This window comes from Muntiacus reevesi, chromosome 18 (genome assembly GCF_963930625.1).
Source record: "Muntiacus reevesi chromosome 18, mMunRee1.1, whole genome shotgun sequence".
NCBI lineage: Eukaryota > Metazoa > Chordata > Mammalia > Artiodactyla > Cervidae > Muntiacus > Muntiacus reevesi.
The window spans coordinates 41,727,293-41,740,274 of record NC_089266.1 but is presented as its reverse complement, the minus strand read 5'-3'; the positions used below and the strand labels follow the sequence as shown (position 1 = coordinate 41,740,274).

Below are 12,982 nucleotides of genomic sequence, written 5' to 3'. Positions count from 1 at the left end.
CGCGCGCGCGTGTGCCCTGCGGTCTGATCCCCAGCAACCTTCGATGCGGGCGGTGGGAGCGGGGGGCTCAACGCCCAAGGCCAGTCTTTCGGCCTCACCTCCGAGAGCGTAACGGGTAGCTGGACGGTCGAGGAACCCCTCTCTCTAGCTTCGAGAAGGCCACTCTCACTCCCAGTCAAAAAAGTTGTCCTCGTGTCTCTCCCTCAGGTTTCCCACGGTTACTTTAGCCGTGACCGGCAGGAGCCGGCCGAGGGGGTCTAGAAGGGAAGGTGAGTGGAGTGGTTTTGTTTTTTATTTTTACTTAGGTTGCTCGGTCCGCGAACAGGTCCTGCGTCCGTGATGGCGTCAAACAGCCTGCGCTGTCATTTAACCTCTCCAGAATTTCTGGTGTTTTCTTGGGACTTACCTCAGAGCCGGCAACAAGTTTACTGGAACAGTCATAGCTTACAAGTATTTGGACATTTATTAGGCACCTGGCACTCTTCCAGATGCCTTTTATATCTTATCTCCTTTAATCCTGAAAAGAGCTATGGAATAGGTGCTGTAAATATCCCCGTTTTACAGACAGAGGAACTGAGTCACACGCAATGTCTTTTGTCCAATGCCCCGCAGGTAGTAAGTGGCAGGGTACAGATTGCCACCCACACTACCAACTATACTCTATTGTCGCTTGAGACCCATGTGGGAAACTAGCTACTGGAGATGGGATTGATTTTGGAAAACAACCTAAAGGTAAGTATTTGGAGTTATAGTTTATTATAAAGTATGTTCGGTTGAACACTCACAGGCACGTTATTGACACTCTGAAGTCATAATGAATTTGGAAAAGGCAATAGCCCAGGGAGAAAAAACCATAATGTTATGAACTTCAGGGCTCTCAGGGGATGGGCTCTTCTGTATTATCCAGTAGCAGAGCCACTAGCCACATGTGGCTACTGACCACTTCAAATGTGGCGAGTCCAACTGAGACTGTAGGAGTAAAAAACAAACTGGATTTTGAGGACTTTATTTGGAAAAAAAAAGAATACCTTATTTTAAAATGTTGATTACATGTTGTGAAAGTCGCTCAGTTGTGTCCAACTCTTTGCAACCCCCATGAACTGTATAGTCCATGGAATTCTCCAGGCCAGAACACTGGAGTGGGTAGCCTTTCCCTTCTTCAGGGGATCTTCCCAACCCAGGAATTGAACCGGGAGGATTGCAGGCGGATTCTTTACCAACTGAGCTATGTTGAGATATTTTTAGATATATTGGGTTAAATAAAATGCAGTACCATAGACCAGATGCCTTAAACAACAGAAATTTATTTTTTCACAATACTGGAGCCTAGAAGTCGGATCAAGGTGTCAGCAGAGTTGGCCTCTTCTGAGGCCTCTTACACTGAGATATTTGTTGGTGGATCAAGTCACCAGGTCTCCTAAATTCCAGTCTAATACTCTTTACTGTTTTAGAAGCCATTAGTTTCTATTTCTAGTATTGGTTTTTTATCCAATGTGAAGTTCTGGTCATGACAACTTTAGAAATATGTAATAAAGCTTAAAAAGTCTCTAAAGAGAAACAAATGAAATAGTCAAAAGGCTTAAGGATACATTATTTATTTATATATCAACCTAATTCTAAAAGGCTTACAAAGATGGAGGTAATCTACTAAGATTTTTAAAAAAGGATTAAAACAGAAAAATGAAAATAAGAAAAGTAAAGGCAGAAAAGGAGGATGGAACCAAGAACATGGCTAGCATACAAAACATAACATGAGGTCCTAAACACTTGCTGGAAGTGGACCAGAAACTGGGCTCTCAGTGGTCTAGCATCATATGAAAAGAAAAATAGACTCAGTTGAATATAAATTGTCTTTAAGGTAAAAACCAACCAGCAATTGAGGAAAAGCACAATTGGGTTCAGAGAAAATTTTCTCACATACATCCATATATAGAACATTATGATCTATAAACACCCTTTACAGTATCCACAGCAATTAAATTTCATAGGGATTTTCATATGGATTGTCAAAGTATAATTCAGAAAAAGCAGTTCTGCAGAGGTCAATAAAATGCCAGCTGTGTACAGGGAAAATCTGGCTTAAACCAGGGACAAAATTAATAAACAGTACTTGAGTACTTCCCAGACTCTCTTCAGATATGACTGAAGAATAATGAAAGTGAAGCTTTTAGGAAGTTAAAGAAAAATGAAAAGAAGTCATGAAGGCCAGAAATGTAAACAATTTTAAGGTTCAGATTATTTTCCTAAAGGAAAAGGTTCTTGAGTTCCATCTCTTATCTTAAATCTCAAAGCCGATGTCATGCCTCTTAATTCATTGGTTTGCACATCAGAAACTAAACCCTTGGCCATCTAGGGAAGAGGTCAGTTTAAGAATACTTATGTCTTTCAAAGAGGTTTTGTTTTGGAAAAAATGTGGACAGTTATTCCAGTTACCCCTAAAGAAGACATGTAAACCCCCCCCCAAGTTTCATTTCTTATTCTCTTCCTCACAGTATGCTATTAGATTTAACTTTTTAAATTTTTAAAAAATTAGACTGACTTTGGGCCCTAAATCATATGTTTTACCTGCATATTTAGGGGTTGAAATAAATGCTAGCTTTTGAGACCTCTGAAAAATATTCATACTGCTTCTGACAAGCCTGTTAAACCCATAAATAGCACCTTGGGAACCCATGAAATGTTTTGCTCATGAAAGGAAACATGGCACAGAAACAAGAAGGAAAAGTGGAATAAACTTCTGACTAAAAACTGCAGGGTATAAGCATCAGAGAACTGAGATAAAGGTAAAGGTCCACACTCTGATCTGAGACTGAGATAGGCTGTATGATGAGGTAAGGACTAGGGCATCGTGGCTGCCAACAGAACACCCAGTCTGAACTCTGGTTCAACACCTAGAGGAACAGAGTGATAAGAGGCTACAAAGTGAAAACAAACTGATCATCAGGTGGTCACAGTGAGCTGGCAGTGGAGGAAGTCCTCAAGTTCCTGGATGGGCCCCAACTCCAGTAGAGAAGCTCAAGCCAGCCTCGGGTGGACCAGGAAGGACTCCAGATTACAGTCAAAGTCCTTGAAAAACATGGACTCCGATGATGGACTAGACTGGGCAGCTTGCGTCTCCAAGACAAAGTTCACTGGATGCTTCTGTAGGAGCTCTGGGTCAAAGGCCACACCCCGGAAGAAAGGGTGGACCTGGAAGTGATGCAAATAACGTAGACGGTGAAGGGGATCCTGGTGTAAGAGCTGAAGGAAAACAAAACATGAAAGAGGAGAGACTGGGGTATGAAAGGGATGGAACAGAGAAGCTGGAAAAGGAGAAAGAAGTTCATGGATCTGTGGAGGGCAGGGAGAAGAACCCAAAAGAATAGAGGATATGTAAAAGTGGGTGAAATAGGCTAATTTGGGGGCAGCAGTAGGAATAAAGGAGCTGTATTGATAAGAGAGCAGCACTCTCTCAGAAGTGACCTGCTATGGATGGGGTTTGGAGGATCAGGAACTCAGGTATAAAGTCTGAAGTGCTATTTAGAAGGCAAGTAGTGAGGTAGTACTTAATCAAGTTGGAATAGCCCCCATACCTGCCCACCACCAATAACTAATCAGAGGATTGGGGACATACCACTTCAGTGATAGGGAAAGAAATTAAGGTTTTGGTAGTGAAGTCGTGCTCGCCCTTACCTCGCGGAGTAGGAGTGAGAGTCCCTGGTTAAGAGAAGATGGGATCTCAGAGTCATAGTGGGTCACACTTGCCAACATGGCCACATGATCTCTCTCTGCTGGCACTGGGAACTGAGTTAAGGGGTGGGAAGATGTCATTGCTTAGAATGAGGGAAGATTTCTTAACATCTTTCTTCCCACCAGAAAGCAACTCCTCTCTTCTTTGCCCAACGTCACTACCATTCTCTCACCTTTCCAGTTGACAGAGAAAAAAGCAAGACACCCAGGGACCACCAGTCAGCAGCATGGTTGTAAGGCCCTCCACTCAGGACCTCGGGCGCTACAGATTTGAAAGATACTTGTCACTGACATCTGTTGGCTTTCCTCCTGCCTACTGCTTACCCATCAGCTTTAGCCTCTCCCTCACCCATGTACTGAAGAGTGCCACAGATAGTATAGGCTCGGGCTCCTTGGGGCAGGTGGCGGGACAAACCAAAGTCTGTCAGTTTCAGATGGCCTGTGAAAAACAAGGCATCAGCACCACTCTGTTCCAATCCTTATCAGTCATGACTTATTTCCAAACTGCGGTGCCTCTTACTCTGGGACTAGAAAAAGAAATGACTTACCTCGTTCGTCCAGAAGGATATTCTCCATCTGAAAAACCAGAGGTGAGAAGTTATTATTCATTCTCTTCCTTTCACCCCTTTTTCATCATGTGTATCCTCAGCTGAAGAAGATGTCCTTGCTCAGCAGCCAAGTCTATACTTGGAGGGCCCTTGCCCAAATCCTTAACACCCACGAGGGTCCCAAGGTCAACTGTTCTCAGCAGCTCCTCCCACCTTCTTGGATCTATTGGAATGTCTTACTGAAGTCCCTCCTCAAAAACAAAACATTTAATTACCTTCACATCTCGATGGATGATGCCCAAGTCATGGAGATAGCCTGTGGATGACAGCAAGCATGAGGGTTACTGAAGCTCTTTCTCCTAATTTCCCTGATAGCTCCCACCCCATTTCTATCCCTGTTGACTTCAGCTCTCTCCTCCCTCCTCCCTCCCTCCTTAATTCCTTCCTCATTTCCATTACCACTCCTGTTTCACTTACACAGCACCAGGATCAGCTCAGCAGCAAAAAGGCGGATGGAAGCCTCAGTCAAGCGGCCAACAGCAGACCACACGGAGTACAGATCTGTGCTGCAGTAGCTGCACACTGCAAAGCACCAGAAGCCTGGGCGATATTTGGGGCCTGCTGTGCCTGGGCGCAAGGCACTGTATGCCTCCTGCCCAAACCGATGCCACCTGCTGTCCCCTCTCCCTCTGGGAGAGAGCAGTACTACAAGAAGGGGAACAGAGCAAAGGCAGAACAAGCCAAAAGGATGGGTAATCTCAGGTGGGGAGTACAGCAAAAGTACCCTTGGGAATGAGGAGAGAAGCCAGTTACTCACTAATGAAGAGGTGTCGTTTTCCCTGCCAGCTGTCCCCCATACTGTGTACAAAAGGATGGTTGATCTGTCGCTATGGACGAAGAAGTGAGGAACATTGAGGGTCACTGAGGATCAAGGCAGCCAGAAGTCAGGCTTTACCTAGTTGTGCAGAAAGGAAGCTGCTGCCCCACCTCTCAGTTCAGGCTGCCTGCCTGGTACCCCACTACTAAGGAACACACTGGATTTGCTGGAGAGTTTTCCCCCAGGACCTAGAATCACTCTACTGATGGCTGCATTTCCTGAGGTCTTCTGGTTACAGCAGAGGGAGGGGTCAGAGTCAGGAAAAGCAAGCTAGCTGGACAAAGAATGTGCTTCCTCCACCTGTCATTTGGTTCTTCTGAGGATCCTTTCCAGAGCTGTGGGCACACTGCATACCTGGATGCTGACCTCCTCTTTGCATTGCCTCAGGATATCCCTCCGTACGACTTTCGCCTTGGGTACCACCTATAAAAGCAGAGGAGTGATGCTAGGGGAAGTGTTATTAAATTGTTTATTCCTCCCAACCTCTCCTGAATCAAGGCTGGAGGCAGGGACTAGAGAATGTGGGAGTATCTAGGTCCCTACCTTCACTGCAAATACTGCTTTCTGGCCACAGTCTAGCACCTTGAGGACCGTTCCAAAGGAGCCTTTAGCCACAAGGCCTAAAATCTGTACAGGTAAAGGGAGAACAGGGCAGTTGAGACTCTGTTTCTTGATTTCTCCCCGAGGCCGAGACCCCTTCCAGGGATTCCACTGACCTACCTTTAGCTGCTGATGCCCCCTAAGGGGCCTAATAGGAAACTCCGGCAGAAAGAGGTTGATGAACTGAGGCACTGGCCATTCAGGCAGCGGCTTCTCTACTAGCAGTGGGGCTGGCTCCAGGGGCTCCCGATGCAGGAACTGATGCCCCCGTAGTCCCCACAGTTCTTTCACACCTGACCTTGTGGTCCCCACACCTGACCAGAGGCTCTTCCAGCCTTGGACCCAGGGGCCCTGGATGTTGCCACCCTGCTGAGAACCAAAGGAGCCACTAAACTTTCTGCCCCTGAGGCATTACAGGTTCTGCCCATCTTAGCAGGCACTCCCTCAAATCTCAACCCTAAAGACATAGATTTGGCCCAGGCAAGATGGCCACTGCCCTTGCATCAAGCCGAGGTCTGGATTTCCTGGACACAATTAAAATCCTCTAGGAAAGCAATATTTGGACATTTCCCCCATATGGCATCAGAAATTCAGCCTGCACCTCTCAGTATGGGGCTGGGATAGCTACTTTGATAGTAAAGCCTCCCTGCCCCACCCCCACAGTGGACAACACTGTCACCGCCAGTCGATTGCCAGGCCTTAAGCACATGCCTCTTTCACCTCCCCTAAAGAAGCTGCCAGAGGCCCCACACCCTACCTTATGAGAAGCAGTCATCTGGGCATGGTGCCCCTGCCGGCAGCTCACTGCTCCCATCCCCAGCTTCTGCCTCCTCTCTCCTTCTGCTACATCTGCTGCCCCAGTTACATAAGCAATTCCTCCCCCAGTGCTGTTATACACAAGCCCCGCCTCTTCTTGCTGTTGGAACTAGAGATGCAAATGATGCAGTCAAACCTCACCCTTATCCCCAAATCCTATCGCCCTGGTGAAGAATAGCTTAGAGCCAGGACTAAAATATGCAGAGATCTGTCAGCATGGGACCCATGTCACATAAGAGCTGGGAAATATCTGAGATACAGCTTCAGGTAGGAAGGAAGAAGCCACCCTCAAGAGTGGCAGCTAGGATTGGTGGTTTCTTGGATTGATGGAGAGAAAAGGATACAGGCTGAAACCATACACTCAATACAATTAGAAAAAAAAAAAAAAAAACAGCATCAAATTTAAAATATATTTTTTCTCTTTAAATCACTTTTTTTTTTTTAACCATTCTTCAGGGGATACCCCAGGGAGAGAGATCCATGGCCAGCCCTGTCTCCTACTGCCATTCTCCAAAGTGAGCTTGGCACAGTTTGGGGAGGGGCTGATTCCCCCAGATCACTAATACCACTTTCATACAGGGTGGTGGGATGAGGGACAGATGATCAGCCCCTCCCCTCCACTTTCTGGCACATAGGGAGAGCAGTTACACTTACAAATATATATATATATGTATTTTTTATATATGCCTATTTATAAAAATTTATCACACTTGATCAGAACTGTCCCCCCCCCACCCTTTCAGTTGATCCCAAGGGAACCAGATTCTGGCCTTGGAGCCGTTCCCTGGGTCTTGCTCTCTTGATGCCTCTCTGGCCCTGGGCCTGCTGATCAGTGTGAGGTAGAACTCAGCATTATCCACCATGGTCTGCAAGGAACCAGCCAGCTGTTAAAGAGCAGGGCCTCTCTCCACAGCACCCTGTGGGCTCCTGACCCCCACAGATCCTAAAGGATGACGGGAAACACCTCCCACCCCACAAGTCCCTGGGGCCTGAGTCAGAGTCAGCTCCTGTACTGCAGCCTCTCTCGGATTGCCGGATCACTTGCGCCTGCCAAAGATGGACTTCTTCCCAGGATTCTTGTTGCCCACACTTAAACCGATGAGGAGCCGGGCTTTCTCCTCCTCTTCCTGCTGTTGCATGTTGAGGTCTGATTTAGTTTCTAGTTTTCCCCGGACCTCAGACCCTGTTGCAGGCTTCAGCCTTAGCTTCTCTTTGATTACCTGATAGGTTAGAGAGGAGTAAAAGGGAAGGTAAATATTAATGGGACAGGCAGAGTAAGTTAAGTGGACCAAGTCAGTATTTATTAAACTTACATGGACACTCAATGGGGGCAATTCAGATTATTAAACGATCTCTGCTCTCAAGAAGCTTACAGTCTATTAGAACCTGATCTAAACATGAACTTATATCAGTCCTCACTTCCCTAAAAATCAACAGTAGTTAACATATATGAAACACTCAGTAGACATTCAATTTAACCATCTGAGCAAAGTCATGGAGAGGATAGGAATAAAAATCACTCCATTCACCTGCCCCCTTCCCATGGCTGCCTGATAACATATACATGTTACAACAAAATGCCCCTGAGCAGAGGATCTGCTTGCCAGCCTCTGCTAACCAAACAGCCATGAACTCTGCCGGGATACCTGGGCAACCAGGGCTTTGCGGCTGTCCCTCTTGACAGCCATGGCAAAGTCTAGCCACGTCCATGTGTTGTTATGGTACTCCAGACAGGGCAGCACCAGGTTAAGGTCACCCCAGTCCACGCTGTTCTTCTCACCCTGCAAAAGAAAGAGAGGGAAGAGAAAAGAAAAAAAAATATATCGGCTGCCATTTTTAGTCCAAGCCAGTACTTGAGTCCACATCTGGTATCTTTCTGCAGCAGCAACCTACAGATACTGATTTCTCCCTATCTCAGTCTGATACTGATTCCTAAGGGAATCCAAAGGGAATAGCACATTACCCACAGACCACCTTCACTATCTCTGTTTTTAATCTCTGATCTTATCTGGTACCCTTCCCATACTGTTCTAACAAAGTGCTAGGGAAGGGCAGACCTTGTAGCTGACGCACAGTGGAACCTGTGGAATCTTTATATAGATGAAGGAGTTGTTCATGGCAGCTCGCTCTTTCATCTTGTCAATATCATCGACAGGGTGCTAGGAATGGAAGGAAAGAAGTGTGTACCCCTCAAGCCATCACAAGAAATTCAGGACCCCAAACATCTCCAACTCCTTTCATCCCTGGAGTAGACTCAGAAAGAAACAAAAGAAATCCCCATCCAGGCCAAACAGAGTACCCCAGGACTCTCCCATTTTCCTATTATCAGGGACATGTCTGGTACCTCAGGTGCTTTGCGAAATGACCTTCTGACCCCAGAACTCCGATTCAAGCCCTGTGCCACACCCTTCCCAGGGCCCAGTGGTGCTGTATCATCTGTTGCAATCAGCTGCCGAGGCTTCACCACTGGTATTCCTACGAAAAAGCAAGTACACTAGCTGTTGTCCTCCTTCGGAAGCTTCAGCCATCTCTGGGGCTGTGACCCCAGTCCTCTGGAGCTCCCCATTAAAGTTCTCACCAGTAGTCACCAGTTTGGACTTATCTTCTTCATCACCAACCTCATCATCTTCCACACTTCGGCCAGGAAAGAAAAAACCCATTATTCTATGGAAGAACTGGTGTGTCAGCTGGATGGTGAGAGGCACCACATTTACCTAAAGAGGAAAAAGGCTGAAGAAGCAATTAGGCTCAGACATCATCCCTCAGTTTACCTATCCCTAATGTAACAACGCACAGAGAGCTTTTAACTGCCTTGTGTTCCTGGGTCCCCAAAGGAGTGTTTGCTAACCTCAAAGTGCTCCTTAACAGAAATACCCCCAACTGGGGGCCGGACTTTGCTGAAGAGGCGAAGGGCCAGTTGTCGCCCAGACTGGCAGGAACTCTGGGGCCGAAGGACTACCTGTAGGATAGACAGTGATAAATCAATCCACAAATCCTATGCAGACCGAGAGAAGCAGCAATGGTGTTGCTAAACTAGGCAAGTTTCCATCTCACATCACCACATTCTTTCCCATAGTTGGGTTTATGTGGAAGTGTCATTGCAAATGCCCAGTGTTAGGAAGCCTGTAAATGGGCTAGGAATAGGGAACTAAGACTTACCTTATAGACAGCATTAGGGAGGAGATTGTTCATAGTGAACCAGCCCAACTCCAGAAGATGTTCTGCTGTGTCATCAGATTTATTCACCTGTAAAGACAGATCACAACCCCCAATCCACTATAATAAGCCTTTCTCAGGAGCTTGCCAGAGGACTGCTACCTATATCATTTGTTTTCAGGTTCTACATATGCTTTTGCTATGTCTTTCATTCTTAGAGTCAATGCACACTCTAATCCAGTATTTCTAATGGGCACTGATGGCCAGGGCACTAAGTGCCAACGATACTTTCCAGTCCCTATGACATTAAAAAATGGCCTCAACACATTTCCAAACATCTCTAGGGGAGATGGAAGAATAATGAAGAAAGTCCTGTTCTCCATGCCAAGGGTAACTGCAGGAAAGATGTACGCCAGTATAGAATTAATGATTCTATTCTAAGCTGGACTTGGGAGACTACCTTCCTCTGGCCATATAGAATAATTATCTTCTTCAATGAGGGAAGCATTCGATCAAGCTCATCTGTATCTCTATTATTTACTATCACAAACAAATGTGTATGAGGGGTACTCTCTCTGCTCATGCTTCTATCATTATTAATAACCACGCATACCACCATTAACAATCAAATAGTAGTCTCTCTTTGTGAGTTAGACTCCTGAGAAAGGTCAATGCCTCTTAATACAGCTGTCTTTGTGTGACTGTATATACCCAATACCTTGCTGTAGAGGAAGCGCTGCAGCTCCAGTTCAGCAATCCCTAGCTGTCCGTCTTCCTCGGTCAAGCGCCATCGTGCCTGAGCAAAGTAGAATTCGGTGCGGCGGACCACACTCACATCCTCTTGCTGCTTTCGCAGCTCCATCTTGTTTGCCTGCTGCAACTGGAAATCCTTAAAACACCTATAAAAGGACAGGAAGGTCAAAGCCAATATGGGCAACAGCATTTGGGTTAGAGGTGGGGTGGAATGCCCTAGAATGATGCAGGAGGTAAACCCAGAGATGGACCTAGGCTAGAACAACTATTCCCTAAGTATTTTCATTGGATTCATTGTTTCTCACACTCTGCCATGTGAGCACAATGCCATCTTCAGTTCTACAGCTTCTTGAAGTAAGCTTCTCCTACTAATAACCCCTACGATTATATCTGCAATTGTGTTCCCTACTGATCAACTTCAAAACATTTTATTTTTAGTTCAGTTGCACAGCATCATGGCCACAAAAATGATCTTTCTGAACTACTTGTTTTTCTCCTTTTCCCTGAGGTACTCTAGTAAGGATCCTAAAAACGGGCTCTCCTGTTCTCAACCTGTTAGCCAAGTCTAACAAGGCTCATTCAGGAAAAGGTGCCTGAATCTACTACATCAGCCTTTGATAACATACACTAGACCTAAAGACTATCAGAATGCAGGCAAAAGAAACTGACTCCATCTTGGGCACTGGACAAGGGCATGGGGAGAATGCTGTGGCACCTGATGAGGATATTAAGCTCTTCACTTTCCAGCTGTAGGTTGGCCTTCTCCTGGTTTAGCTGCAACTGAAGCTTTAGGTTCAGGTCAAGCAGGTTCTCATTCTTGCTATCATCCTGCAAAGACTAGGGAGCCAGAACAGGAGAACTGAGAGATTTCCCATGTCTTAGGAGACCTCCCTACCCTCACACTCCCTACCCCAGGAGACTACCTTCATGATAGAATACATCTGCTTTTCCAGCTGCCGTATCTGCGCCACATGCTGCCGCACTGCCTCCTGCAGATGTAATATGCTACTGCGCTGCTCCTCAGGATTGCTAGAGATCTCAAGCTGGAACCTGACCCGCTGCTTCTTCTCACTGTGCTCCTAAAGGAACAGAAAAGGAAATGAACAAGAGACAAGCCTTGCAGTAAAGTAAAATATAGAGAGGAACAAGAAATGATGACCTCTTCCGGAATGTTCACCTTCATCTGTCACCGTTAGTAGCAAGAGTAAGGAGTAAGCCAATGCAGATTTGGCCATGTGGATTTCACAATAAGCCAGTTCCACAGGGGAGGTACAGAGGTGGAAGTGGGGAGCAGTTTGATGTTTTTCGAGGTAAGTGACTGAGTAAAGAAAAAACTGACAAAGAAAAACAAGGAACACTCAGACCTTTCCTAGATAACTAAAATTTCAACTGCTGCTGCTAACTAGAAGAGGATGTTTCATCCACCAGGCCCTTTTTCAGTCGGAAGCATGGCTTTTCTTACTGGACCCCAAGTAAAACCACAAGGTCTGGGGGTTCTTCTGAGGCTAACTGGTAGTCTATAACAGATCCTACTCACCTTCCGCTTGGGTTCTACATGGAGCAGCAGGTTATTGACGATGTCCAGGATCATAGCATATTGAGCTGGGTTGGTGGAGATTTCCAGCTCATGATGGATGAGGGTAAAGGTATCCACAGCCCCTAAATAATTGTTTGCAGCTGAATAAGAGACTCAGTTTCTCCCTAAATTTCTATCCCATCTCCTAATCCATATCTTGAACCACGTCTGTTAATTAACCCCATAAAAGGGTTTGGTGAGATATGTTCATGGGTAGAAACATCTGCTTATTTCAGAATCAAACAATATGCATTCATTCCAGTTATTTGGTTTCTTTTGGCTGAGACTCCCAGCATGTGGGATCTTAGTGCTCCAACCAGGGATCGAATCTGTGCCCCCTGCAGTGGAAGCGCAAAGTCTTAACTATGGGACCACCAGACAAGTCCCCCATTTATTCCAATTCTGTTCTTTCCTAGCAGAACTTAAAAAATAAAAAGTAAAGTGAAATGCTAGTGCCCTGTGCATACTGGGACTCTTAACAACACTACTGCCTCAAAACCACCAAGGAAATAACTACTTCACAAGTTTCCTACTCCCTACCAAAAGCCTTTCAAACCCTGAATACCTTCTTGCTTCTTCAGAAGATCTTCCTTTTCCTGGTTCTCAGGAACCTCAGGTGGCTTAATCTGCGTTGCCAGCTCAGGATCAATGTCATGGCTGTAACTAATATAGTACATTCTGCAGTTGCAGCGTGAAATGATCCTCTGGATTTGCTGGGCTTGCTGCGCCTCAGCTGGCTGGTTCCAATCTGGGAAGAGGTAGGAAAGAGATAAGAGGAAGACATTCTCAAAAGAGGTATTGTAAGAGCCTCCCAGCTATGTGTGATGTCTAGGTAACTCCAGACACTTGCTTTCAATAGAGCCTAACACAAAAATGGTCCTAATCCACATATATTAATCTTACGTGTCCGCACGCGTGCATGCTCAG

The 12,982-nt window shown here is 45.9% G+C and overlaps 2 protein-coding genes and 1 long non-coding RNA gene across 10 annotated transcripts in view; 1 reads left to right on the top strand and 2 right to left on the bottom strand.

Moving 5' to 3' along the window:
• Window positions 1-24: 24 nt before the first annotated feature.
• Window positions 25-11,541, top strand: LOC136150301 (uncharacterized). The gene is made up of 3 exons (XR_010659773.1): window positions 25-269; window positions 613-732; window positions 11,433-11,541. It is a non-coding gene; the product is annotated as an uncharacterized lncRNA (long non-coding RNA).
• On the bottom strand, window positions 1,331-6,568 carry RSKR (ribosomal protein S6 kinase related). 5 transcript variants are annotated; one of them, XM_065911125.1, is made up of 12 exons: window positions 6,512-6,568; window positions 5,875-6,123; window positions 5,698-5,781; window positions 5,509-5,577; window positions 5,095-5,164; window positions 4,755-4,982; window positions 4,553-4,593; window positions 4,278-4,305; window positions 4,079-4,168; window positions 3,903-3,991; window positions 3,673-3,783; window positions 1,331-3,189 (listed from the first exon to the last, which is right to left on the bottom strand). In XM_065911125.1, the coding sequence occupies exons 1-12, from the start codon at window positions 6,566-6,568 to the stop codon at window positions 3,016-3,018; spliced, it is 1,290 nt and encodes a 429-aa protein (XP_065767197.1). In that variant the 3' UTR covers window positions 1,331-3,015. The 5 variants fall into 5 exon arrangements, with proteins under 5 accessions (XP_065767197.1, XP_065767195.1, XP_065767196.1 ...); XM_065911123.1 differs by having other exon boundaries at window positions 1,334-3,240; XM_065911124.1 differs by having other exon boundaries at window positions 1,334-3,240; window positions 5,875-6,120.
• The window catches only part of BLTP2 (bridge-like lipid transfer protein family member 2), a 28,593-nt gene continuing 21,647 nt past the window's right edge, over window positions 6,037-12,982 (bottom strand). For 2 of the 4 annotated variants that reach the window (XM_065911121.1, XM_065911120.1), the window contains exons 28-39: window positions 12,621-12,803; window positions 12,017-12,138; window positions 11,403-11,558; window positions 11,195-11,316; window positions 10,445-10,625; window positions 9,730-9,816; window positions 9,419-9,529; window positions 9,149-9,284; window positions 8,915-9,045; window positions 8,628-8,729; window positions 8,217-8,351; window positions 6,037-7,790 (exon numbers count right to left, since the gene is read on the bottom strand). In XM_065911121.1, coding sequence (XP_065767193.1) covers window positions 7,608-7,790; window positions 8,217-8,351; window positions 8,628-8,729; window positions 8,915-9,045; window positions 9,149-9,284; window positions 9,419-9,529; window positions 9,730-9,816; window positions 10,445-10,625; window positions 11,195-11,316; window positions 11,403-11,558; window positions 12,017-12,138; window positions 12,621-12,803 — 1,649 coding nt within the window. In that variant the 3' untranslated portion in view covers window positions 6,037-7,607. Of the gene's footprint in view, window positions 7,791-8,216; window positions 8,352-8,627; window positions 8,730-8,914; window positions 9,046-9,148; window positions 9,301-9,418; window positions 9,530-9,729; window positions 9,817-10,444; window positions 10,626-11,194; window positions 11,317-11,402; window positions 11,559-12,016; window positions 12,139-12,620; window positions 12,804-12,982 lie in introns of those variants that run through there. The other 2 variants (XM_065911122.1, XR_010659772.1) reach the window with 2 other exon arrangements.